Here is a 24970-nt window from a genome sequence, read left to right on the forward strand (position 1 = left end):
TTAGTTTGAGAGAAGTCAGGTGTCCTATCATGATTCTGTAACCACGCAGGGTAGGTACCTGCCTGGATAGTCATAAAGCCTTGATATCAGGTGGCCAGGCTTTTTTTGTAAATGACTTTTATCAAAAGATCATTTCCCTACCACCATACCATGCGTCAAGTACTATGGTATGTATATCACATTGGTGGAGATACAGAGCCGAGTCTTGTGGGATGAATATAAACTGAAGTCTAGGTACGCTTTCAGATACGGGTATAACGAAATAGGGGATACTATGGTACAGTTACTTAGGTACCTAGGTATCGAGTAACCTGAAGAAGAACTAAACAATCTTATATTTAATGTCATAAATTAGGGATAAAGTACCTGTAATTTGTAAAGGAGGTATCTAGTTGACATTGTAAATGTGGTCCTGGACTGCTACCTTATCTTGCGGCGCATCATCCTCGCCAGCGCTATCTCGTCATACTCCTTTTCTAAATCATTGACTTCTTGATTATGGCTTAGTTCCCATTTCTTTAGTTTCTGAAGTATTTCTCTCATACGTTTCCTTCGGCTGGCGTCTGGCTCCTCGGCTATCTTTTCCTCTGTCTCAATTGTTTCCCTTCCCACACTTTTGAGGTCAAGCCTTATCCTGGAAAGGTGCCATCGGATGTCGTTCTGGCGAGCGGTAGGCATTTCGAGCAGCTAGGATGTAGAGGTTGGGAGGGCAAAATCTTCCAATATGGATGAAGACAATATTGCTTCCGTCCGGGTTTATGTGGTGGGGGATGTTATTAGATGTATCTTCAGAGGTACGGAATTTCAACGGCGAAAGGAATAGAGGACGCCTTTAAATAAATAAAAAAGAAGCCATAGTGCTGTAGAATTTAGCATTCACATTACTTCTATGTCCTATAGATATATGTCCCTGAAATATCGCCATTGTCCAATTTTTATTCTTTCATACCTTTAGCTGTGCAAGTAGTTGTATTGATATGACATTGGATGAAACATCTGGAATAATGGGTTTGTTTCCTTGTCTGCTACATTTAGCTCTTCATAGGTAGTTCTTTTCTTTGAGCCACGGGTTAAGTAACGCTTTTAGATAGATGCTCTCACTAATAGTATGTTCACAACACCTTGGTATTTATAGAATTCCATTAATGCCTCCTTTCGCTGGTTAATTGATATCAGTTACGTTACAGAAATTCCTAAGCAACGGCTTGTCTTACTGATAGAAAGTATGATGTAAAAATAGCCTTTGTTATATAATATGACTGACTTGTTGTAACTGTGGAACCGTACTTTTGGCGTGCAAGTTGTTCAAGTTCCAGTCTACAAGTGCACTAAACTTCATAGGGAATTTGCTACACACACACATACCCTTGGCGTTGGGGTAACAAGGAGGAAGTACCGAGTCGCGTCATTCAATGTTGGAAGTTACAAGCTGCATGACCTGCACGGCCACATCTGGAACCCCTCCAAGCAACGGCGGAGCTACCACAAAGCAAGCTTCATGTACTTACGTTACTGCCTTAGAGGTACCTACAGGCAGGTAGGTAAAAACCCCACCATCTGGTGTTCCCCCATTTACGATTTATTGTTTTAGCATTCACCATCGTCAACCAATAACTCGAAAAACAACACCTTTTTCTGCTCTTTCCGTTGCAGTTGTTTTGTTCAGCACGTAATTCCTTTTTTTACAGCATGATTGTGAATTTGGAGAGTTAGTAGCTCCATTTCTTTCTCGTTCCATTAAGTTAGATAGGTATTTACGACGTTCCTTAGCATCACATCCATCCATCCATCCATCCATTTGGAGTTTGTTGGTTTGACATATTATATTGACCTTCTCTAGGGTGCCCATATCCTCTCCAAAAGCTATCAGATACGGACGCTATCTCTACTGTGACGAGGTAATCCTCTCATCTGCAACAACGTATTGTACTCTGATTCACGAGGTAAGTTGACCAATAAAGTAAATACAACTTTCATTTTATTTCGCCCGCTGCCCGCATCTAATACTTACGATACCCAAAGTTCGAGATCAAGTTCGCGACGGCCCCTCAAGCCTCTAGGCACATATCATCATGGCGTCCACAGTCAACAACCCAAGCGCCCAAACCATCGCAGGGCTCCTATCCAAACTAGGCGACCCAGATCCCGATTTTCGTTTTATGTCGTTGAATGATCTCCATCAGATCCTTACTAAACAGAAGGTTGATTTCTTAACTCATGACTACAATACTTCATCACGTATCGTCGACAATGTCGTAAAGAGCTTGGACGATCAGAACGGGGAGGTTCAAAACCTAGCGGTCAAATGGTATGCGTGAATCACACACACACACACACACACACAATCATAGTATCTCGGTACTAATATCTTTGCAGTATCGGCCCATTGGTCACCAAAATCCCCATCACGGTTCTTAATTCTGCGTTGGATAAACTCAGTACGATAGAGATAACGAATTCAGTCGATAATTCGATACCCTCCCTTGCTCTACGAAGCGCCATCTCGTCCCTCCAGAAGCCCGTGCGAGGAGTAACACCCTCCCGAGAAGTAATCGAAACCTATAATATAGTTAGCCGAATTCTTATTCCTCGCATTCTAGGCTATTCTACGCCCTCCGGTACCCCTAGGCAAGCCGGTAGCGAATCCCGTGGATTACTAGATACGAACAGAAAGCCTACGGTGGAGTCGGTCGATGTCCTCATTGAAGTGGTTCGGTGCTTCGGTCCTCTATTGCAGCCTCTAGAAATCGAAAAACTGCAAGATGTTGTAGTACAAGTATTGGAGAAGGAATCCACACCTTCTCCCGTGAAGAAACGAGCGGTCGTTGCGCTTGCGATCCTTGCACCTTACCTTACGTCCGAGGTCTTCGATGGATTTATCGCGAAGATACAAAAAGCCTTAAAGCAACCTAAGCTCAGCCCCGTCATGCGCCGTCTGTACATTTCAATCATGGGGTCTCTTGCTCGGTCCATTCCGTACAAATTTGGCGAATACTTACCTCAGCTCATTGAATTCGTCTTGTCGCCGCTAAGCCAGGATGAACTACAGAGCCAGCTCGATGCCCTTAGTGAAGGCAACGACCAACTTCATCCTGAATTCAACGAAGTACGAGAGGCAGCATTGGTTGCACTCGAGTCATTCTTAGCGTCGTGTGGTCTGCAAATGCGAGATTATACCGATGAAGTCATTGCAGCATGCCTTCGATATTCGAAATTCGACCCTAACTATGCAGTTGACGAAGATGAAGAGATGGATGAGGACGACGAGGCCGATGATGGTGATGAAGATGATGTAGACGATGAATTCGATGACGATGCTGGATTTGACGATGACGACGATGCAAGTTGGAAGGTCCGCAGATGTGCCATAAAAGCTCTTTACACTTTGATCTCTACGCGAAGCACCGATCTCCTTGAGAAGGGAACACTATATAATGACATCGCCCCTCCGCTAGTCAAGCGATTTGATGAGCGAGAAGAAAGCGTTCGTCTTGAAATAATTGGAACCGTGTCACTTCTAATTAGAAAGACCGGTGAAGGTGTGATCCCGTCGATCTCGGCCGACGATGAGCTTCTCCATTCTCTTGGAGCGAACCGAAAGCGACGGCGACAGAGTGGTGGAGGCATTACGTACACCAACAAGGCCCCCTATCTTGGAGCCACTGGTCTTACCTCTCCTACTCGCGAATCCGTTCCGCCGACAGGACCACGAGCCGACCTTAAAAAGCTCACCCCTCAGATTGTCAAGTCGGCAACGAAGCTACTCAAGGGAAAGCAGATAGCTACAAAGCAGGCAATAATTAATTTGCTAGATGATTTGATTGCCGTCCAAAATGGTGGCTTGGCCGATTATTTTGACCAGGTTATGCAACCTATTATCGACGTTACAAAAGGAATGACAGGTAGTACTGGTTCGACGTCGGCTGCATTGTCGGGTGCCGCGTCGGCTACCGCTACTACACTGCGAGTAGCGGTTCTTCACTTCACAAGTGATATAGCCAAAACCCATTCCTCAAACCTGTTCCAGCGTTACCTCGAAAGCATCGTTGCGGGGGTAGTTTCTGCAGTCCGTGACAGATTCTATAAAATTTCTAGCGAGGCCATCAGGACAGCCGAAGAGCTAGTCAAGGCCATTACGCCTCCTCGTGCAAGGCTCACAACTGATAAGTACAAGCCGGAGTTGCACAAGCTATATGAAATCATAGTAGATCGTGCTTCTGCAAACGATGCTGATACTGAGGTACGCCAGAAGGCCATCCAAGCACTTGGGACACTAATCTCGAGAACTTCATCCCCGGATGGAATCGCTCTTATCCCTAGTGATAAGCGACAGGCTGCTTTGAACTTGCTTCTGGATCGTCTGCGGAACGAAACAACGAGGTTACATGCCGTACGAGCAATCGACAATGTCGCGGCGCATTCCTTGCCACCTATTAACCTCGAGCCCGATTGGATTAAGCAGGTTGCATTAGAGCTTTGTGGTCAACTTCGAAAATCAAACCGCGCTCTCCGAGCTGCTAGTATTCAAGCCCTGCAGCACCTGGTCCTCTCCCCGGCGGCCGGCGACAAGATTCAATTGGATACGGCTAATGAGATCGTTACAGCTATCCTACCTGTCATTGCTACCAATGATAATTATCTTTTGAGTCCGGCCCTGCTAGTCGTTGCTCACCTTCAACGAGTGCACCGCCAATTGATTTCCTCAAGTACCTTTATCAAGCCCCTTTGCGAACTTCTTAAGAAGAACATCGTCGGCGTAGCACTGGAGTCCTTCGTCACTCTTGTGACCAGCGTTGGCGAGACGGGCTTAGGAAATCCTTTGATGCGTGGCGTTCTAGATGTTGGCGTGGCAGGTGACCCAGCAGTCGTGGGAAGAGTTGCTGGCGCTTTGTTTGTTGCGAGCAATGGCCAGGTAGATGTCAGCGTCGAGGGCTTTATTGATGAGCTCAATAAGTCGAGCAGCAAGACGCCCCCCGATACTGCCAGACAAAGTCTCGCATTGGCGATACTGGGAGAGATCGGCCTACGACTCGGAGCTAAGTCTGGCCTCCAACCGAGTATCTTCTTACAGCAATTCCACGAAGAACCTGACAAGGTTTCGGTATCAGCTGCCGTTGCTCTTGGCCGTGCGGGTGCAGGTAATGTGTCGGTATTTCTACCCACCATCCTAGATGCAATCAAGCAGCCTAGCGGGCAGCAGTATCTACTTCTCCAATCTATCAGAGAGATTCTCCACCAGGCTATCGCATCATCTACCGACATCAGCTCCTACGAGAGCGAAATCTGGCGATTGCTCTTCTCGGCATCTCAACTTGATGACAACAAGGCGATATGCGCAGAGTGCATTGGAAGATTGGCCATTATGGAGCCCAAGACTTATATCCCCAAACTCCAGGTATGTTTCTAAGTTTGCCGCTCTTGAATTATTACTAACCTTTAAAGGAACTTTTGGGAGACCCTTCGCCAGCCTTTAGAGGCGTGGCTGTACAGGCGCTTCGCTATACATTGCCAGATAGTGATGAATCTTTTGATTTGATGATGAAGACGGTATTATTTGATATGCTCTTGACCGTATTAAAGGACCAAGACATGGAGATCCGCCGGCTAGGTATGACAGCGCTGAATTCGGCAGTGCACAACAAGCCGGACTTGGTTTTACCGCATCTGGGTGAATTAGTACCTTATGTTATACAAGAGTCTGTCATCAAACCGGAACTCATCCGCGAGGTTCAGATGGGACCGTTCAAGCATCAAGTGGACGATGGGTTAGAGGTTCGAAAGGTAAGTACTTTACAGTCTGATCAGTATCTATCAGGGCGAAATTTCTAATACTTCTATCTAGAGCGCATACGAGACTCTTTATGCCCTTATGGAGACGGCATTTTCACGTGTCAGCTCTCTTGAATTCTACGATCGCATCATCGCCGGCCTGAACGATGAAAACGATATTCGATCCCTCTGCAACCTCATGCTGAGTAAATTGATCGTTATCGATCCCGAGGAGACGACGCGACGCCTGGACACAATAGCGGAGTGCTACAGGAAGACGCTGTCGACAAAACTCAGGGATGGCGCGGTAAAACAAGAAGTAGAGAAGCAAGACGAGGCGATCAAGAGCGTGCTACGTGTGACCCTGCTCCTGGTGGAAAAGACCAAGACTACTCTACCCGGTACGGGTGTCGGGCCAGGTGGCGCGACAGCACAAATTCAAGGGGCCCAGTCAGTGCAAAACCCGGTGTGGCAACAGTATTGGGAATGGGTCAATAAGGACTTTGAGAAATATCTCAAGGAGCTGAGAGAAGAGAACAAGGAGGTAGTTACGCATGGGGACGTTTAGGAGGATTTTAAGAAGATAAGTAAAGTAGCTATCGTATTTGCGACGCCTGAACCGCGACACCCGCGACATCCGCGATTTATTAGGTGGCTACGGTCATAACCTAGGTACTGGCTGAACGACTTGCATTGAGAAAGGCCTAACGAATTGCTCGAGCATGTGGTTGTAATTCATGACGGGATGCTATTCTGCGATAGTAAATAGCAGTTGTTCTTAAATAAAAAGGCGATGATTTATAACTTTGTTTTCAAGTGTTTCTAACAGGTAGGTACTTTGTAAGAGGTTGTAACTTGTAAGTTGTAGGTTGCATTAGCTATGGCCAAGCTACTAGGCCTACCTGGTTACCCGCACTCTGACAAGCTGACAGGCAGGCATTTCCAGGCAGGGCTGGTTAAGGCTGGGCAAGTTGGTAGTGGTACGTACTTGCGTTGTAATGACGTAAAGAAACGGTGATGTATTAGTGGGAAATGGTGCCTTTTTAACCGGGGGGGAGGCCCCACATGAGCTCCGGTCGTGGAAATGGCGAGCTGCTAAGAAGTGCATAAGGTGGGAATTGTGAAGAATGAATGACATGGATGACTTCGAAGAAGAACATCACCAGATAGATTACCGAGCTATCGGAAGGAATTGACTTTCCTGGGGAAGCGAGAAGATTCCAAAATAAATATCATAGCTAGATCTAATATTGGTATAACTATTTACTTTTAACAACAAAGTTCATTAATCCATTTCACTAGGTTAAAAGAATTCATCAATATTTACTTTACTTGCTATTCGCAACGAAATTTTGAATTGTTCGATATTTTCATCCGTGTCTCGGACAGCACAAGCGCAAGCACAAATCCTTACGGAATTCATCGGGTGATTTTGAGCTTGTTACATACCTGTAGGTACCTACTTACATAAGAAATACCTACCTCCTAGCTACTTAAACCTGTACCTATACAATCCGGACCTAGGTACCTACCTGGTAACCTTGCCTTGGAATTCCCTCGCTCGGGATTCAGTTCCGTCCTTTAATAAAATTTCTGCTCCGCCGCTGCGCTTGAAGAGCTGCACCCACCTCTATCTACGGTCTCTACTCACTTTCACCTCGCTTCCTTGTTGCCATTGAGAGAAGCTATCAGAGCAGAAAAAACGAAACGTACACCATGTCGACGTCTCGCCTCTTAACTTCTTCCCTGCGCACCGTCGCCAGGCGAACGGCTGCGTATGCGCCGGCTCGGCGACAACTAGCGCCACGCTCGGCTGCGAGGAGAGCATACTCGTCAAGTGAACATGCCGGGAGCGCGGGAGCGGAGAAGTCGAGTGATATGCCTTGGTAAGTTCTTTTTTTATTCTTCCACAGCCAATTGAGAGGTAGGTAGGTAGGCAATTTCACGGGAGGAAGAAAGGCAGACAAATACTAGGGGAGCTATTGTGTGCCGAATCATACCGGAGGAGCGGAAGCGGAAATATGACTACCATGCGAACAGAGCCAGCCTGGGTAAATTACTAGAGCACCAAAGTAACTAACCGTTATAAACCTGCAGGCTCATCGGCTCTGTTACCGTCACCGCCATAGGTCTAGCGTGGATTCTATCCCCCGGCCCCGTCAAGAAGACGTCGTCTAAAACCCACGGCGGCGCCCCAGTCCCCGACGAAGAGAAAGCTCCAGCCATAGAATCCGGTGAAGACTCTTCTTCTTCTCCCCCTTCACCTCCTTCCTCCGAGTCCTCTCCTGAGTCCTCTTCTCCTTCCGATTCTTCCGATTCCTCCTCCAGCGAGACCCCAGCCCCGCAGGACGGCAACCCGCAAGCGACGTTCGGCAGCGGGCAGACGGGCCGGCAGGTGCCTCCGCCGTCGGCGGACAGCAGCGACATGGCGGCGGGCTACGAGGAGAAGAAGGACGCGCACGAGCGGGACAAGGCGATGATGGAGCGCAAGGACACCCGCGTCGCCGCCAGCTCCTCCGACGTGCCCTCCAAGAAGACCGCCGCCGAGCACCCCCGCGAGGACCCCCAGAAGGGCGAGGGCGAGGGCGCTAAGAAAGGCGATTCCAATTCTTCTTCTCCTTCTTGAAGAAGAGGAAGAAGAAGAAGAGGAAGAATTTACACAATACAGTTAGCTACCTAGGTACCTATCTACCTAGCTAATGAGGGGTAGTGGGTACATGTATTCCATCTATCCCTCCTATGAGTGTTCCTTATTAGAGGTTCTTACCTACCTATATATGTATGAATGAGGAGGGTCCCCTATATCGTGTATTTTATAGAAATTGGGGGAGATGGGGGAGGGAGGGGTGGATACCTAAGGAGATAAGGGGGGGGGGGGGGACAAGGAGCATCTTTCTCTCTGTTGTGTAATTCTGTAGTACTACCGCTGGCAAGTTAGAGAAAATGGGATAAATGTATCAATGCCGCTAACTAATCAAAAAAAAAAAAAAAAAAAAAAAAAAAAAAGAGAATAAAGAAAAAAAAAAAACCCTTGATATAACTAACGGACTCAATCTTATTCTTGCTCCTTCGAATTGAGCTTCCTTCATAAAAGGGGGTAAAGGATATAAAGGTACAGTCCTTATAGGGGAATAGCTATAGGTACCTACCTTAGGTAGTTAGTCCTAGGTACATTAGAGGTATGTATAATAGCATTCACAAAGTCGAGGCATAGCAATGGACAAGAAGAAACACATGCTTTTCATCAGTCTTGATTTCTCTTCTTCTGCTTACTTACTAACTTACTAGCCTACCATCCATCGACTATGGTAGTGGTAGTAGTTCCAACATTGTCTGTTTGTCTTTCCTTTTCCTCCTTCCCTCCTACTTCTCGGCCTCTATGCCGTGTACCATACAGTGGTGTGTGTGTTTGTGTGTGTGTGTGCAAAGGATAGGCAAGCAGGGTAGGGTGGGTGCGAAGCTTAAAACCAACATCGCGCGGAACGACAGCGCCAACCTGCGGTGCATTACCAAGCGACTTTAGTGATTAAAAAAAAAATCATATATGGCCTCCAAGCTTCCCTCCCCCAGACAGGAAAAAATAGAAAACAAACCCAAGAGACTGGAAAGACAAAAAAATTCAGGATCGACGGCAGGTTAGTTTTTTTTCTTTTTGTTGATTGTCCACGCCAAAAAAAAAAAATAGCGACTGGCAATCTGTCGTCTGATGATCCTGTTTGGCAAATCTCGTTTCCGAGTGGAGATCGCCCCCGTAGTACTCCTTAATGCGAAACTATGTTGTAAACCCTAGTGCAAATCGAGTCCGTCTAGCGACGGGTCATACAAAGGAAATGTATCTAGATGTGTTGTTCTTAACGATTCGGCGTTTATGATGTCAGCTCATCAAAGGAATGCTCTCGGGAAGGCAAAAGTATCGAATGTTCTGAAGCTGGGAAGGGCTTGGTCGTCAGGCGTCAAGAACATGCTTCGGCCGCGTGGCAAAGCTACAGGATGTATAGGCCCAGAACTGGCTGGGGCTCAGATTGTCGTAAAGGCCGTTGAATATCGTAAAATGTGAAAGGGATGATGAGAATTGGTGTTATGCAATTAAGATAAGTGTTTGGACAACATGTAGGGCGACTTCCAATAAGCGCTCCAAAGTGTACGCCGGGTCCAAGACTAGACGGACTGGTAGAGTAAGAGAGGCTCGCCGACATTTTCGATCTCGGGTATTGTGCATTTGAGGTCGAAGGCCTTTGATAAGACAATCTTGAAGATCTAAAGGAAATGGTCAGTAGAAGTTCCTTTCTAAAAGATGAGTGGATGGCGCAGGTATTGGGAGACTAACCTTCTGGACATTGATGCTATGGCTGGTACTACTAAAGATAAGAGCAGCTCGCATCGCCTTGGCAAATCGTTTGGCCTAATAGTGTGTAAGCTAGGTACATATATTCAATATATCCCCGTGCAAGCTTACCTGGTTGGAGATCTCCTCCTGGTCCTCCCTCGGGAAGTTGACGAAGTGGTCATATTTCGTCCCTACCAAAATAGGAATTGCCGTCTTGTTGAAGCCTCGTCCCTGGCGATACCACTCCTTGATACTATTAAGCGTACTCTTGCGCGTTAAGTCGAACATGAAAAGTATAGCCACGGCGTCGTTACAAACTAGGGGAAGCATGTTGACGAATTCTCTCTGGCCACCTAGATCCCATATGCTGAACGTAATCTCGGTGTTTCGTATGCTGATTGTCTTCTCCATGAAATTGACACCCAACGTCTGGATGTAGTCTTCGTCCCAGCTGCCTTCAACGTATTTTACCATCAGAGATGTCTTCCCAATCTGCGCATCTCCAACCATGCCGACCTTGATCACGACATGGTTTCGGGTATTCCGATCCGCGCCGTTACCTTCTCGAGAAGCCTCGCCGTTGAGCTGCCTATCACCAGTGCCAGATGACGATGCAGGTCTGGACATGGACTGCGCGGGGGGCTCATAAGAATGAGCTTCATACTGGGCGTTATGGTCGACAGTGCTAGGGTCGATAGCACGAGGATCGAGGTCGTCGGCATGCGCACTATTGGCTAAGCCTTGGTCGAGGGATCGCGACTGTCGATGGTGAGGCTCGTGAAGTCCCGGCTCACCAGCGATATGCATAGGTCCGTCGAATCCACCAAGAGTATCATCAGGGATATCGTGGGGAAGGGGTGAGGCGATGCGATCTTGATCCATTGTATCGAAGGCGTCGTGGAACTGGGCTCCAGACCCCGCTGAGAGCGTAGACGAATCCAGGCTTGGGGAAGCGACAGTGGAGAATACAAGGCAGAAAATAATAGCTGAACGCTATTCAAACGTAAGGAATGTTGGGCGAATCGTGGGACGAATGACGAGAGGGTCTCAGATTAGCCCCGTGTCTGACTGCATCGGAGTTGTCTTGGAATGGATAGTGAGGAGGATTCCGACAGGTAAAGGGAAAGGTTGGGTGTACGAGTAGTTTGAGCGTCTATACTCAGGTTCTAGTTAGTCCTGACGTATGAACCTATCTATAACGAAGAATACGAAACTGTGAAGGTTAAGGTTGTCGATCCCGAGATGCATATGGTAAATTTCCAATCTGGTGGGAAAGGGGAAGAAGATGAGGGCCCGAATTCCCCCAAGATTTCAGGCGATAGCAACTATCAATTGGTCTGGTCGCCAAACGGATGAATGCCTAACCTAAGGTTGTATGTATATGGAATAGTAGGTATAATTTTGTGCATTACATACCTTCGTACCAGAGACGGGCCTTCAAGAAAGGTCAAGACGTTGCAGTGCAGTGCAGTTGGTGGAATTGGTAGTGGTATGTAAAAGTCCAAGTCCAAGTCCAAGTCAAGGTAGGTAGCTGTGGGATATGTTAATGATGCGGGATCCCGGGAGATGTGACGGGTGGAACCTTAAAAGTACGAAATACTTTTGATGTATGTACTATGTACGAGATTGAGGGGCAAGGCGGAAGGCCATAATAAAAAGGGCAAAGGGGGCAGAGGGGGCCTTTGCGATAAGGCGATTAGGCCTGGGTAGGTGGGTTTTATTTTAGGTGGGCAAAGTGGGTTACGGGTTTATTGGATTTACATGGGCAGCATGGGAAGTCGCATGGAACCTTCACCTAACGAGTCTCAAGGTTTCCATAATGTCAGGTTGTTTTCAGGAAAGTGCCTACTGCGTGCATATATATCTGGTGATAGCACCGAACCTTAATACTTTAGGTTCTAGAACAACGTGTGTAGATCCCACTTTATTTAATTCTCTTATATACCTGGAAAGTAATTTTTCAATTATTTTTATTTCCCTACATGTACTTTTATTATTACATGTTTTGTCCATTTGTTTGAGCATCGAATATAATACTTGGCAGAGCTGACAGTTGCAAGTCTCCGAAGGGGCGGCTAAGTTTATGGTACAATATAATACATACCAACAGCGAAGAACCAATAAGATACCATAAAAAAATACGGTACATGTAGGATGATCACTTGTCGAACGCGACGCGAAACGTCGATTCGCGAAAGGGAACACGAAACAACTCGATATTGTTGTTTCTGAATCTGGTAGCGTTAATAGGTCACTACTATCATAAGCTCGACTTACTTTCACGTGTGACATGCGGACAGTCGAATAGGAGATCATCCTGATTCAGATATCAGGTACGTAGTAGGTCTTACTTAAACAAATGTTACGCAACAGGTCCAATCAGCAGGACGAGCAGGCAGCTTAGCTTGTTGTTGACGTTGTCAGTCGCAATTGGCGCTGGAGACGATTTGTTTACTCCGTTGTTGACGAGGGGCATGGAATTAACCTAACCTTTCCAGCCCTCTTGGTGTCAGTAGTATTACATTCAACGTACCTAAACTAATAGCCTATTAGATTAACTCTTATTTATTCAGGAAATTATATTGGACGATGTTGAAGAGCTAGGATTATTATGGTACAATATCCGCCGCCTTAACGGTCTGTGAAACTGACGCTACGGTCGTCGACATTTAAGTAAACATACAAATTCGGCTTAGCGCAAAGAATCATTCTATTTTTCGAAATTTGTATTCCGTACGAAACCCCAGTATCGCTAAAGTAACAGTCAGGCAACTTCCGGCATACGAATAGCGCCGCCAGGTGATGTTGGCAGCCGAGCAGTCAACACTTCGACGCCCGTCTCCGTCACTAACAGCGTATGTTCTGGAACATATATGTACGTCAGCCAAACGAATTCTCCGAACATAAGGTACAAACGGAAATATTTAGGTAAACTCACCGAATTGTGCCGACTTCTTCCCATCGATCGTGGTGATAGTCCAATTATCAGGCCAGGTCACAAATTGATGCTTGCCCAAAGAAACCATAGGCTCAATAGTGAATGTCATTCCAGCCTTGCAGACACCAACAGCCTTGTTCCGGGCGTAGTGGGGAACGTTAGGTGGGCTATGGAAATGAATGTTGACGCCGTGTCCGACGATATCCCTCACGACACTACAACCTTTGGATTTCGCGTATTTCTCGATGATGGCGCCAAAGTCCCTGACTAGATATCCGGGCTTTACAACTTTGATCGCTTCTTCTAGACACTCTCTTGCCGTCTCGACCACTCTAACAGTATCAGGGTCCGCTTTTGCCTTGTCGCCGACGTAATAGGTTTCGTTAAGATCAGCGTGGTACCCTCCGTGGTACAGACTGACGTCCAAGTTAATAATATCGCCATCGACTAGTACACGCTGGTCCGGTATTCCGTGGCAGATCACTTCGTTGATTGACGTGCAAAACGACTTGGGATAGTCCTTATAATTCAATGGCGAAGGATAGGACTAGATATTATTAATAATGCAGAAATCCCAAGAGTTAACGCAACGGTACTGACATCTCGTTCAATACAGAGTTTGTGGCAAAGCTCGTCAAGGTAATCTGTCGTGATACCAGGTCTGACTTCGGCTGCCAAGAGGTCCAATACTTCTCGACCTAGCCTACAGACTTTACGCATAGCTTCTTGTCCTTCATCGTCAAGGATATCGATCTTGTTTCTGGCGAGCTTCAACTCGCTTGTCGGAATGCCCGTTTTCGCATAGTCTGGATGGCGTATCGTCTTGGGAACTTGGCGCCTCGGAGACAGCGGATAAACTGGCCGCAACGGCCCGGTGAAGTAGAATGAAGTGAATGGATTGTATGTCCCCGTTGCTGTAGCTAAGTTAGCAATGATTCTAATACGGTCGGTGTAGTGGATACCGTTCTGCGATCCGTTTAGGAAAGCTTTGTGTGTTTTCTTGTGCTCAGCCTAGGATAAGTGTTAGCATCCGAGATTTTTAGATTAGTAGCTCTAGAAACAGGTGTCCAAGATGCGTGGTCAAGGGGCCAGGGGGTGTTACCCAAGCACTTTTGAAGCAATCTTGCGAACAAAAGTAGCTGTTTTCGATACCCAGCTTCAGGCATGTTGGGCACTGGAGAGACTCCGCCTCATTCTCACAGCCTGGTGAAAGGCACGTCTTCTTGACCAAGTCTACTGTCATGGTGGAAATTAGTATACCTGCTTAGATATGGGGGACAACGCTTTGCAAATAGTAATGATTGGGTATTTCAAGTTCCCGATAATTATTTTTGACAAGTAGCTTTGGTAGATGGGAAGCTCTGGGTTTCAATTGTTAAATATAACTCCAACCATACTTCCTTCTTTGGAACCTTCGCCCCTTTATACCCTGTTTGACCAGATGTCCACCGAAGGGCGTGTCTCTTAGCCAGTTCCAGACTAATCACATCAACGGGTCACATTTAATTTTCAGATTGTTCATCGAATTATCTTTCATCCGTAATTATGATAAGGGTCGTTTATTTCTTCTTGCTTGAGTTTTACAATTGTGTCAAAGTGGACTTTTCGTATTGCTTACCTACCTCCTATGTGTCTATACCTTAAAAATATCTTCAACCTATGCCCTCAATCAACCCACCTTCATTTAGGTACCTTAGGTACCTATACCTATAACTTTGGATCTCGGGCGCTATCACACATAATTTTGTGTTAGCCTGTACCATTGATGCCTACGTTTTCAGTATTGTCAAACATGTCTCTTAACCCTAATAATACCAGTGTCAAATCTATATTTGCTTCTATAATAGGTCCTTAAGATTTCCAATGCATTGAAAGTTCCCCTAATTTTAACACCTGCGACTCCAAACCAACGGCACCTTCTCCGGATGCATCAACTGTAGTAGTAACCCCCCGTAGTCCGTTTCTTCCTCTATGACATTCAGTGTCCTTGCACGTGCTTCGGCAAACGTCTCGTTTTCTAGGAGACGTGGCTCTACCTTCCAGTCGCGGAAGAGAGCCGCCAGGATGGCTACCCATTCAACCTTGGAAAACTTTTTCCCGGGGCAATCCCGCGCTCCCTCGGACCAGCCAAGGTAGTTTCCACGAGATGGAGGCGGGAGTAAAACTTCGTCATCTACACCGTTGTTCAGCCTCTGCAAGTCCTCGTTTGGCTCCACCGGATTTCGGGTCTGTGCTGCCGCGGCCGGTTCGCCATCCTTGGCCTTTCCGATCCATCGATTCGGTAGCCAGCTTTGCGCATCTGGTCCCCAGAACTTTGGATGCTGGTGAACATATTTGTAGCTGGGTATAAGCAGAGTTTTCGGTGGGATCGTTAAAGTCCGACCGCCGATATCTAGGGAGTGTACATTGTTGCCCGTCCACTTAACTTCTGCCACAAGTGTCTTGAGACGTAATGTCTCATAGAGGATAGCTAGGCAGCGCTTAAGTCGGGGAAAATCGGTGTGATAACTCCAGTCTTCCCGAGGTCTGTCACCTAAGACTTCCCGTAACTCGTGGGCAAGCCATTCCTGAACGGATGGGTTGGCTGCGAGGAAGAAGCTGGAGGCGTTGAATCATATTAGCAAATATAAAAAGCGATTGGGATGCTTGAATGCACACGTACATCGCATAGGTAAGGAGGTGCGCGGTAGTATCATGACCAGCGAAGCTGACTACAAACATGGTGCCGTAGATCTCAGCTTCGGTCAACCCCTTTCCGTCGCCCCTTTTCTGAGATTCGCGAATAAGTGAGGTCATGAGCGTTGTCTCTTCTTGCAAGTGACCCTCGCTGAGGGCGCGGAACTTCTCGTTGTAGAGATTTGTCATGTGTCCCTTGAACTTGGCGCACGCCTCGCCGATGATCCGCCAACGTCGCGGAAGAGGCAGCCACGGATTCATGAAAAACGACGGCCCCAGGGCAAGGATGAGAAGTGCGGCCTCCATGATTGTCAACAATGAAATACGAAAACTTGCCGACGGGCTGGCTGATGGCCTCTCGTCGTGGCCCTCGAATGCAAAGGATTGGCCAAAGCAAGCCCTGCTTAGAATATGGAGAGATACTGTTCGTGTGTCTTCTCCAACACTTGTAAAGACGCCCTTTGATGCCCAGTAACGCGCCATTTCGTCACCGAGCAACGCAGCTTCAGACCATACGATCGAGTTGCATTTCTCGTGGAGGCAAGAATTGATGATCTTCCGATGCACTCGCCACTGCTCCCCCGATGCCTATTCTTCTATCAGCTTCTTTGATCGGCAGTCAAGTAAGTGTGATTTATGAGTGAGGAATAACTCACGGTTGCTATATTTGGTCCTCCAAATACGTCCAGCATTTCTAGTTGTTGTATGACATGTAAGCCAAGGGTTCAGGACCTCAACATAATAGTTGCTATGCTGCGAATGGACATAACTAAGGGGACTAGGGAACTTAGTTGACTTACTTGTTATCTCTATCCAACGTGGGAAGTCTTTTCCCCGGCGATACATGTCCATCAGTGCAACCGGATCCGCAATATAGAGCCAGATGTGAGATGGCGTGACTATTATGAAAGCTTCGCCCATCTCATCATGCGCACGGGTGCCGTCATGTTCGTGCCAGCCACGGTAGTTGAACCTAGTGAAGGTGTTGTTACCCAATACGCCCGGGAGTCGCCGAACCACCGAAACGACCTGTTTGTCCACTAGGAGCCATAGCTTATTGAGGTGGTCAATCGGGAGTATACGAATGGGAATACCGATCTTAGTGGCTTCAACATAGTTACAATATAAACAGTAACCTGAATACAAAGACCATGCTGCCCCGAGAGTCAAAGATATCCAAAGAGTCAACACAAGGGAGGGCATCTTCTTGATCCGCAATGGGAGATATCAAAATGATCATGATCAAAGAACAGATTATATCATAGCACTAATTACCTTAGGCGGGCATCCATACATTTATTAGACTCCAAAAAGCCTCACTTATCAAGTAATCACTGACACAGACAACCAAGACGAGCTTCCGGGCTGTGTTAGCACCGTATCATAGACGAGTTGAAAAGTAGGTGTCTAGAACGAGCCATTCTAAAAATACGAGCTGGTATTAATTTCTACATAAGCAGATATCATGTCTTAGAGCAATATCATTCCCTAGAAATAGACTATCTGCTTTGAAGCTCTGGAAACTATCATAGTGGAGTCTTGTAAACGTAGTAAAGGATGAAGTGAGTAAACTGTGGGGGCGCGGCGTGGTTGTGCTTGGCTATATTCTAAGAGCCGAAGCTCGAAAGAATGGGAACACAAACACATCGTCAGGGTGGCCGGCTAGGCTGATTAGGTGGTTACCTACCTAGTATATTTACCTCCCTTGTTTTAAAACCACCACCACCAATAGATTCACTTAACGCACTTACTTACGTATTGGCCGTGTAACAACATATAACAGTAGTTGAGTGTCGCGTTTTGAACTGCTTAAAGAATGCAACGGTAAAATACGACGCCAGGGTCGTATTTCAAGTACGATATATTGCATATTTTAGGTATTTATAAATTTAGCAAGGATCGATATATAGGAGTTAGGTTGGGCAGGCTTTCTTTGCCTACAACCTTTAGCATCCAACTCCCTTTTCTTGTTGACCACTCAACCTCTGAATGCCACCTACTATCATAAGCCTATAGAGCAATGCTACCACATGTGAATAGGATTAGCCTCTTGGTCTTCCAATCAATGCCTAAGGTAGGTCAGCATGTCATTGCGCGCCTATAGGCTGTCTCTGGGGGCGTCAGCATGCTCCGCTCCGAGGCAGACTGCCCCTCCATCGTCTTATTAGCATCTAACCCGTGCAGGGCCACGCTTCTACCCCAATTACCATCATCGTTGAAATCCACCGTCATAAGCCCGGACGGCACACCAGGGAGGTGTTGCGTGGAGGATGAACTAGTCTCACTGCCCGAGTAGCCCTCGAGCGTCTTGCATGTGTCAAGCAGGCTGTTGTGAAAGTGGCGGGCTTTGGCACGCCATCCCTTACCTCGACGCATGGCACTTCGATAAGCTGCCTCTCGCCGCTGCTGCTCCTGGAGGCGGTCGTTGTTCTTATTCTCTCGTTGTACGAAGAGTGCGCGGAAAGAGACGATGCATGCTATGATGAAAGCTTTAGGTGGTGGGGTGCAGTCGTCAGCTTGAGGTTCCAATTATAGCATAGCCCCTGAGAAAAGGAGTCTGCGGGAGCAAGCTTACCGACGCTGTACTCGCAATAAAACCAGAACGTAGTGAATGTTACGCTCTGCTCATGCTCCGACCCAGAAGCTGAGCTGTAGGCTCTGTGAAAGACGCTGTGCCCGCAATGAAACCGGAACCCAATGATTATTGCGCTCTGCTTATGCTCCGACCCAGAAGCTGAGCTGTAGACTCTGTGAAAGACGCTGCCTCGCACGATTGTGATGGCAATTGTGAGAAACACAAGGCTGAACACGAACGTAAGGACTAGCTTCTTTTCCATGCTAATGCGACTTCCCCAGAGTATTGCAATGGGGAAACCGACAACTGGGGAAGAGATTGCTGTTAGTCATGTGCGCTCTCGTAGGTAGTGCTTCAGAAGAAAAAAGGGAATAGGTAAGAGGAAGAGCTCACTGAGAAAGTCGGATACGGCATCCACTGCTGCTGAAAAGATAGCATTGAAAAAGATTCTGCTCGTAGCAGCCGCACTGGTACACCTGTCGCTAAAGATGTAATTGAGCCCCCCGAAGAAGCAGCCAAACGTTTGCATTCCAATCTGAGCTATAGCAGCTAGCACGGTGAACAGCGTAACGGCCCACCACGCGATGGTGAACTTGCGTATGTTCTGGCCGAGACGGCGGAAGAAAAGCAGGAAGTTCAGCTTCACGAGCAGTACCCCAACAATCGTGATGTTGACGCAGGCCCCGATCAAGACGAATCCTTTGGCCAGATCCGGTCCGAATTTGTAGAAGTCGCCCTTTTCGACAGCTTCCACGTCGTATGCGTACCGAACGTAGATCTGGATCAGGACAGCCTCGGCATTGTGCATGGCCAGGGCAAGAAGCATGATGTAGTCCTCGAGCAGGAGTCGGCGGAAGCACATATAACGGATATAAGCTCTGATAGCGAACGCGATATTGCAGAGCGCGAACAAGATCCATGTCAATGCCTTTGAAAAGAACGTGAGTTAGTGATGGTCTAATAACACTCTGTTCAGCAACATCTTTTCCTCCTTCCTAGACGACCGTGCTTACATAGAAGGCCGTTGAAGATATGCTGTCGTTGAGTGTTGGTACTATAATAAATTCGCTCGAACAAGAATCCATGATGGAGAGTATTAAGGAAGCTCAGGTCCGCTTGTTCGACTTGAGTAAGGATGATTAACTTAGGTACCTGGAATATAGGCGTGGGCACAATTCTAGCAATGTGAAGGTTGACTGGCCCCTTTCTGCATTTATCATGATCAGGGCTGGACTTCGTAGGAGCAGTTATATTCTTCTTCTTCCTCTTCACTCCTCTGCTAGGTACTATCTGCCTTTGCCAAAGTACGTGCCTCTGCCTGGAAGGGTATAGGTAACGTCATGTTAACCATCTTGGCTTTCTTGCCAACTGCCACGTTCGTGGATGTCCTCGACATCGCTATAGCAGCTACCCTGGAATCGTGAATCCCTGTCCATGCTTGGTCTGCGAGCGGCTCCCAATAATCGGGGGTTGCGTAAATGTGACAGATTTCCCGACTGCGCCAAAAAGTAAGATTGTTATAGTGCGAAAGGTCATTTCTTACTATATACGGATTGCGACAAAATGTAACGCCGTTGATAGATCAGGCAACAGGGGTAGCAGGTAGGGCAAGCTACATGCTGGGTCCATAGGGCTGGGGACGATAGGTAAGGCATTTTGTGAATTGTGATTTTGATACGGTGATGGTTGCGCAACTTGCTTTCGGGATGTAACATAAGATATTAAATAATTTACGACTTCACCTGTATCCCTTACGAGGCTGCAGCCTTTTCTCGTACTTCTTGCTTTCCCCCTCTCTCTTTGTTTCCTTTCCTTCTCCATCGTTTTATCATAAGAATTTCAAACATCACGATGCCCGCTGTGACCATCGCCCTCGGTGGCTTAGTAGCTACCTACATTTTTCTTCGCGTTCTCCTTCACTTGACTCAGGATGCCAGGGAACCGCCAGCAATAGAGACTCGAATTCCCTTCCTGGGCCCCTTGTTTGGGATGTTTAGAGAGAAGTCACGCTTTTATCTTCGAATAAGGTTTGTTAATTGTTCCCGAGTCTTATGTATTTCTATAGCAGCCCTATTCTTTCTTGACACTGACCCGGGAAATTGGACAGAGATACCTACAAGCTTCCGATCTACACTCTGCGGATGCCCTTCTCGCGGATGTACATCGTAAATGCTACTGAACTCATCCCCGCGGTGCAGAAACACTGGCGTACCATCAGCTTTGCTGCTATCGCGGCCGATGCAGGCAACTTTGTTGGGATGAGCAAAGGGGGCGTCGAGGTAATGCGTCAGAACCTCCAAAGTGAGGATGGCTTCAGCATAAGTTGGCCCAAGTATATTGCGCCCGTGTTGGGCCCTGGAGAGGACCTTGATGCGATAAACAGGAAATCAGTTGAGGTTTTCTCGGCAGAAATGGAAAAGTTGCGTTCACAAGGAACTACGAAAGTCGGCCTGTGGCAGTGGTCACGTCGAATCATGGTTGAATCCACGACGGAAGCAATCTGGGGACCGGAGAATCCGTACCGAGATCCGATCATAGCTGACGCTTGGAAGTAAGCACAATTACCGCCCCCTAGTCCTGAATGCCTTACTGACAGCCACTAAAGGACATTCGAGGCCGGCTTTTTAACTCTTTCGGTCTTTCCTTTCGCTTCCCTATTTTTCCCCAAGCTTGTTCGTGCTCGTGAGCTTGCGGCCAATGCCATGATCGACTATATGCGTAAGGGCGGGCACGAACAAGGTTCTGGACTCGTCCGTAGGCGCTTTGAACACCATCGGCATCTATTCGGCCTCAGTCTGGAAGATGTGGCGCGAGGCGAACTCGGTAACACCTTTGCCGTCTTGGGAAATTCAACTCCCTGTTCTCTATGGGTTCTTTACCACATCTTTTCGGACGAGGAGGTGCTAGCCGATGTACGCCGCGAAGTTTCAAATCTGGTGCGCGAGGAGAAGGATGAAGAAAAGGGTACCGTTAACGTTGTGGACTTGGCTGGCATTCGCGAATCTTGTCCTATACTCCTAAGTACATTTCAGGAGACGCTACGTTATCGCGCCGTCAACCCTGGCCCCCGTGTGATTCTCGAAGACGTGCTCTTGGAAGGGCGCTTCCTTCTCAAGAAGGGTAACATGCTCATGATCCCGGCTCCAGTACAGCACACTGATGTCGCTGCATGGGGAGAGAATGCGAAGATGTTTGATCATCTGCGCTTTGTGCGGAAGCCCAGCCCTGGACACAAGAAGCCTAACAGAGTGGCATTCCGCGCATTTGGTGGTGGCCATGTCCTCTGCCCTGGCCGCCACTTTGCAAGTACGGAGATCATGGCACTTGCAGCGCTGCTAGTGCTCCAGTTTGACGTAGTGCCTGTTGCTGGCAAGTGGGTTGAGCCTACATGGGAAAACTCGCCTGTTCAGGCAGGGTTTCCCGTCATAGACAAGGATATCGATGTCGAACTTCGACCAAGAGACCCTGAAAAGAAGTGGCACGTAATATTTACCGGCTCAGATAAGGCTATGGGGATTGTGTCTGAAGACAGCCTTCCTAATAATAGTAATTAATCGGCGCCGTGCATTGTCGGTTTTGGGTCTAAGGCAATAGGGTACCTTATGCGAAGTTTCTACGTAACCCATTTTAATAAAGCCTTGTTTTTTCTGTGTGCATCGAGACTTCGTCAGACAACCTCATTTCCACTATGATTTCTTAGAAACTCAGACTGAACTCGGCCACCTATACCCTCTGCCGAGCTTTTACGTCTATTCCACGTTAGTACCAAACTGGTATTTAGCCATCAATCTGTCTGATAAGATCATCATGTAATCATAGAGAACACATCTGCTCCTCAAGCTTCAATAAAGCGCTCTAGTGACACAGCGTTGTCTAGACTCTCATAGATTGCTTGGGAGGCTTAGCTTGATTACGGTGACAGAAATGAAAGTAACGAATAAGAGAACACAATTTCGATGTTGGCCCCCAGGTGTAGGTAGCACTGCATCTTTAAATTTGAGCAATGAGGTTGGCTGTTCCGTCGTAGCAACGCCAAGCAAACCCGAACGCATCATCTGTAGGGGTTGTTTTGGGGGCGGCAGAATCCCATAATGACTGCATTTAGGTGCATTTCGCAATCCCAAATTACTTAGAGCCTGCTGGTCCTAGACTACCATTCATCCGATCAGTAGCTTACCTGTAAAATACATACCTGGGAGGCGTGCGACTAATATGTATCATTTCTGCAGGCCTTGTATGATCGTAATGCTATGTGATCCGCTTCGACTCTGTCAGCACCGGCAGTTAAATCTCTATACGTCTAACGCGCTTCACTGTACACAGCCTACCGTTAGCTATTCCTCCTATACTCGACCTAATCTCTATTCATGTTTTCCATATTTCGAGATGCTTCGTCAAGTACTACTCATTCTCTCGCCCTAGAATCTTCAAACATTACCTCAACACACTTGCTTCACCGAGATTCACGTTAAGAAATTCGAAGCAAAGGATGGCTCTGCTACTTCGAGTCCTAGCAGTAATAGGCATAGTCATACTTGCATGCCGTTTATTCAGTCGGCTTCTTATTCAACCCCATGATCCGCACGAGCCACCACTCATACCGGCCAAAATACCTTTTATCGGGCACGCCATTGGCTTGCTCCGCCATGGTACTAGTTACTATGCGAAGATAGCGTTAGTTAGGAGACTCCATACGTGCTTCAACTGTGTGGCTAATAAAAACCTTCCAGGAAGGAATATAAGCTGTCAATATTCACGTTAAACCTTCCAGGCGGGAAGATGTACATAGTCGCATCGCCTAGTCTAGTAGCAGCCTGTGACAGACGCGCCAAGGTCGTGTCCTTTGCGCCATATGTCGTTCAATTCGGGAAGAGAGTTCTTGCGGCGAGCCGGCCTGCTGTAGAACTCTTATCCGAAGATATACTTGGGGAGAAGGGAGCTTCGAAACTCCGCCTCGGGACCATGCAAGCCATGCACGATACTCTGAAGCCTGGCAAGAGTTTGAAAGACATAAGGCAGGCGACGCTAAAGGACTTGATCAAGTTCCTAGGCCTAGGACTCGAGTCTGAGGACCGCAGAGAGGTCCCCTTATTTGATTGGACTCGCAGGTTCATGACCGAAGCTGCCACCAATGCTATATATGGATCCGAAAAGAATCCAATGAAAGACCCCGAGGTATACAATGGATTTTGGTATGAGCAACTCTTCTCCGCCAATGAAGGTATATCGGATATTAACCTCATTCTTTACAGGGCGGTAGATAAGTCTTTAGCCCTGCTAGGCCTTATGATAATGCCTGATCTCATTGCTCCCGAGGCAAGTCGAGGGAGGACCAGATTCTTCAATGCGTTCAAGGAATATTACGCCACAGGCGGGCTTGAAACAGCTTCTAGCCTTGTAAAAGAACGATATAAAGTCAATTCTCACCACGCAGTCTCAGATGAGGATATCGCACGTTTCGACCTAGGCCTCTGTACCGCGCTTCTCGTTAATACGGCACCCAGTATATTCTGGACGTTGTGCCATCTCTACTCTAATAGCATGCTCTTAGCCGAGATAAGAGACGGCATTGAAGCTGAAGTGTATCGGCGGGGTAAGGGAGAGACAATCGCAGTCAACATTCCTGATGTGATGAAAGCGTTCCCACTTCTAGAGTCACTTGTAAGAGAAATCCTCCGTGTTCAGAGTACCAACGCATCGGCACGATTCCTCCTCAAGGACACCGTTATTAATGACGAAGACGGCACGACGTACCTTCTCAAGAAAGACTCGTTCCTTGCTATGCCATCGCGGCTACTACATATAAGCGAGGCGGTTTGGGGCCCAGGCGCCGAGACGGTAGACCCGAGGCGCTTCCTCAAGGAGCGACAGCACGCGGTCCCGGCATCTGCCAACCGCACCTTCGGCGGCGGGAACTCGTTGTGTCCGGGGAGGCACTTGGCGATGGACGAAATCATGAGCACTCTAATCATCATAATACTGAAATACGATATCGAACCTGTCGGGACGGCGTGGAGGATTCCTGAGGCGAAACATCATCTTTCTACTAGCATTTTGACGCCGGTAAGCGATATCTCTGTGCGGATACGGCTGAGAGAAGAGGTGCGCAATGTTGAGTTCAGCTTCGCCTGGTAGCCGGAGAAGGGACTAGGTAGAAGTTGAGGATCTGAGTTTATCGGGTGGTGAAACTTTAGGTAGGTAGGTACCTTACCTTAGGTTAGGTACCAAGTAAGGTAAATGTACCTATAACACCTGGGCATGTAGCAATGATAATGAGGTTCTTCCATCACAGCTTTCAGGCGTGTTTGGAGATTACACGTACGAAGTAGTTATTCAGTGTACAACATATCTTGCCTGGACTTATAAAACAATTCTCCCTTGAAAGTATTTAACCGGATCGCAACGCGTTGTTATGTGATGGCTTTGATCACGGAGAACGCGAGAAAAGTTGTTGAAATGGAATCGGAATCGGACTGATGTATCTGCGTATTAAGCTTATACGTAAACTTATAAGAGGTAACTAGGTACCTTATTTAAACATAACATGCCTATAATGATGTCTCTTATCAATTGAGGTCCAGTGGAATAACTCGGAGCTTTCATTATGATGCGGGGCAATTGAGGAGTTTGGATTGGCCACAATACCTTATCGGATCCTGCACTGTACGACTCGGTCATTGATACA

The 24970-nt window shown here is 47.3% G+C and overlaps 8 protein-coding genes across 8 annotated transcripts; 4 read left to right on the forward strand and 4 right to left on the reverse strand.

Moving 5' to 3' along the window:
- The first annotated feature begins 1576 nt into the window (after positions 1–1576).
- Positions 1577–6573, forward strand: F4812DRAFT_420393 (TIP120-domain-containing protein). Its single transcript, XM_047933444.1, has 6 exons — positions 1577–1750; positions 1841–1960; positions 2023–2308; positions 2377–5395; positions 5443–5781; positions 5843–6573. Exons 3-6 carry the CDS (start codon positions 2073–2075, stop codon positions 6335–6337), a joined length of 4089 nt encoding a protein of 1362 aa, XP_047792116.1. The 5' UTR covers positions 1577–1750; positions 1841–1960; positions 2023–2072; the 3' UTR covers positions 6338–6573.
- Positions 6574–7196: 623 nt separating this feature from the next.
- On the forward strand, positions 7197–8614 carry F4812DRAFT_303817 (uncharacterized protein). Its single transcript, XM_047931247.1, has 2 exons — positions 7197–7655; positions 7867–8614. The coding sequence occupies exons 1-2, from the start codon at positions 7486–7488 to the stop codon at positions 8393–8395; spliced, it is 699 nt and encodes a 232-aa protein (XP_047792117.1). The 5' UTR covers positions 7197–7485; the 3' UTR covers positions 8396–8614.
- Positions 8615–9876: 1262 nt separating this feature from the next.
- Positions 9877–11308, reverse strand: F4812DRAFT_303885 (small GTPase). The gene is made up of 3 exons (XM_047931248.1): positions 10226–11308; positions 10097–10171; positions 9877–10026 (listed from the first exon to the last, which is right to left on the reverse strand). Exons 1-3 carry the CDS (start codon positions 10976–10978, stop codon positions 9928–9930), a joined length of 927 nt encoding a protein of 308 aa, XP_047792118.1. The 5' UTR covers positions 10979–11308; the 3' UTR covers positions 9877–9927.
- A 1334-nt stretch (positions 11309–12642) lies between these two features.
- Positions 12643–14427, reverse strand: F4812DRAFT_420405 (methionine aminopeptidase). The gene is made up of 5 exons (XM_047933445.1): positions 14137–14427; positions 13997–14045; positions 13635–13948; positions 13035–13581; positions 12643–12958 (listed from the first exon to the last, which is right to left on the reverse strand). The coding sequence occupies exons 1-5, from the start codon at positions 14275–14277 to the stop codon at positions 12861–12863; spliced, it is 1149 nt and encodes a 382-aa protein (XP_047792119.1). The 5' UTR covers positions 14278–14427; the 3' UTR covers positions 12643–12860.
- Positions 14428–14853: 426 nt separating this feature from the next.
- F4812DRAFT_303973 (cytochrome P450) lies at positions 14854–17055 on the reverse strand. Its single transcript, XM_047931249.1, has 4 exons — positions 16511–17055; positions 16367–16404; positions 15697–16298; positions 14854–15632 (listed from the first exon to the last, which is right to left on the reverse strand). The coding sequence occupies exons 1-4, from the start codon at positions 16911–16913 to the stop codon at positions 14921–14923; spliced, it is 1755 nt and encodes a 584-aa protein (XP_047792120.1). The 5' UTR covers positions 16914–17055; the 3' UTR covers positions 14854–14920.
- Positions 17056–17789: 734 nt separating this feature from the next.
- On the reverse strand, positions 17790–19370 carry F4812DRAFT_457208 (uncharacterized protein; the record flags this gene model as incomplete). The annotated part of the gene is made up of 4 exons (XM_047937135.1): positions 17790–18226; positions 18286–18591; positions 18679–19213; positions 19299–19370. 4 exons carry the CDS (start codon positions 19368–19370, stop codon positions 17790–17792), a joined length of 1350 nt encoding a protein of 449 aa, XP_047792121.1.
- Positions 19371–19642: 272 nt separating this feature from the next.
- Positions 19643–22003, forward strand: F4812DRAFT_303980 (cytochrome P450). Its single transcript, XM_047931250.1, has 3 exons — positions 19643–20312; positions 20393–20836; positions 20891–22003. Exons 1-3 carry the CDS (start codon positions 20137–20139, stop codon positions 21837–21839), a joined length of 1569 nt encoding a protein of 522 aa, XP_047792122.1. The 5' UTR covers positions 19643–20136; the 3' UTR covers positions 21840–22003.
- A 332-nt stretch (positions 22004–22335) lies between these two features.
- F4812DRAFT_420433 (cytochrome P450) lies at positions 22336–24866 on the forward strand. Its single transcript, XM_047933446.1, has one exon. It carries the CDS (start codon positions 23065–23067, stop codon positions 24418–24420), a length of 1356 nt encoding a protein of 451 aa, XP_047792123.1. The 5' UTR covers positions 22336–23064; the 3' UTR covers positions 24421–24866.
- The last annotated feature ends 104 nt before the right edge of the window (positions 24867–24970 follow it).

This window comes from Daldinia caldariorum (genome assembly GCF_022478825.1).
Source record: "Daldinia caldariorum strain CBS 122874 unplaced genomic scaffold F4812scaffold_4, whole genome shotgun sequence".
In the NCBI taxonomy this organism is placed as follows: Eukaryota; Fungi; Ascomycota; class Sordariomycetes; order Xylariales; family Hypoxylaceae; genus Daldinia; species Daldinia caldariorum.

What these genes read in the sequence shown, in the direction of transcription:
- F4812DRAFT_420393 (XM_047933444.1), top strand. Translation starts at nt 2,073, where the DNA reads ATGGCGTCCACAGTCAACAACCCAAGCGCCCAAACCATCGCAGGGCTC. An exon ending in CAAAACCTAGCGGTCAAATG is followed by an intron (nt 2,309 to 2,376) that starts GTATGCGTGAAT and finishes ATATCTTTGCAG; the next exon opens with TATCGGCCCATTGGTCACCA. An exon ending in ATGGGTTAGAGGTTCGAAAG is followed by an intron (nt 5,782 to 5,842) that starts GTAAGTACTTTA and finishes ACTTCTATCTAG; the next exon opens with AGCGCATACGAGACTCTTTA.
- F4812DRAFT_303817 (XM_047931247.1), top strand. Translation starts at nt 7,486, where the DNA reads ATGTCGACGTCTCGCCTCTTAACTTCTTCCCTGCGCACCGTCGCCAGG. An exon ending in AAGTCGAGTGATATGCCTTG is followed by an intron (nt 7,656 to 7,866) that starts GTAAGTTCTTTT and finishes ATAAACCTGCAG; the next exon opens with GCTCATCGGCTCTGTTACCG.
- F4812DRAFT_303885 (XM_047931248.1), bottom strand. Translation starts at nt 10,978, where the DNA reads ATGGATCAAGATCGCATCGCCTCACCCCTTCCCCACGATATCCCTGAT. An exon ending in AGGAGGAGATCTCCAACCAG is followed by an intron (nt 10,172 to 10,225) that starts GTAAGCTTGCAC and finishes ACACACTATTAG; the next exon opens with GCCAAACGATTTGCCAAGGC. An exon ending in ATAGCATCAATGTCCAGAAG is followed by an intron (nt 10,027 to 10,096) that starts GTTAGTCTCCCA and finishes CATTTCCTTTAG; the next exon opens with ATCTTCAAGATTGTCTTATC.
- F4812DRAFT_420405 (XM_047933445.1), bottom strand. Translation starts at nt 14,277, where the DNA reads ATGACAGTAGACTTGGTCAAGAAGACGTGCCTTTCACCAGGCTGTGAG. An exon ending in CCTAAACGGATCGCAGAACG is followed by an intron (nt 13,949 to 13,996) that starts GTATCCACTACA and finishes ACTTAGCTACAG; the next exon opens with CAACGGGGACATACAATCCA. An exon ending in AACTCTGTATTGAACGAGAT is followed by an intron (nt 13,582 to 13,634) that starts GTCAGTACCGTT and finishes AATAATATCTAG; the next exon opens with TCCTATCCTTCGCCATTGAA.
- F4812DRAFT_303973 (XM_047931249.1), bottom strand. Translation starts at nt 16,913, where the DNA reads ATGCCCTCCCTTGTGTTGACTCTTTGGATATCTTTGACTCTCGGGGCA. An exon ending in ACGTTGGATAGAGATAACAA is followed by an intron (nt 16,405 to 16,510) that starts GTAAGTCAACTA and finishes TACAACAACTAG; the next exon opens with AAATGCTGGACGTATTTGGA. An exon ending in GAGGACCAAATATAGCAACC is followed by an intron (nt 16,299 to 16,366) that starts GTGAGTTATTCC and finishes ATAGAAGAATAG; the next exon opens with GCATCGGGGGAGCAGTGGCG.
- F4812DRAFT_303980 (XM_047931250.1), top strand. Translation starts at nt 20,137, where the DNA reads ATGCCCGCTGTGACCATCGCCCTCGGTGGCTTAGTAGCTACCTACATT. An exon ending in CGCTTTTATCTTCGAATAAG is followed by an intron (nt 20,313 to 20,392) that starts GTTTGTTAATTG and finishes GAAATTGGACAG; the next exon opens with AGATACCTACAAGCTTCCGA. An exon ending in ATCATAGCTGACGCTTGGAA is followed by an intron (nt 20,837 to 20,890) that starts GTAAGCACAATT and finishes CAGCCACTAAAG; the next exon opens with GACATTCGAGGCCGGCTTTT.
- F4812DRAFT_420433 (XM_047933446.1), top strand. Translation starts at nt 23,065, where the DNA reads ATGTACATAGTCGCATCGCCTAGTCTAGTAGCAGCCTGTGACAGACGC.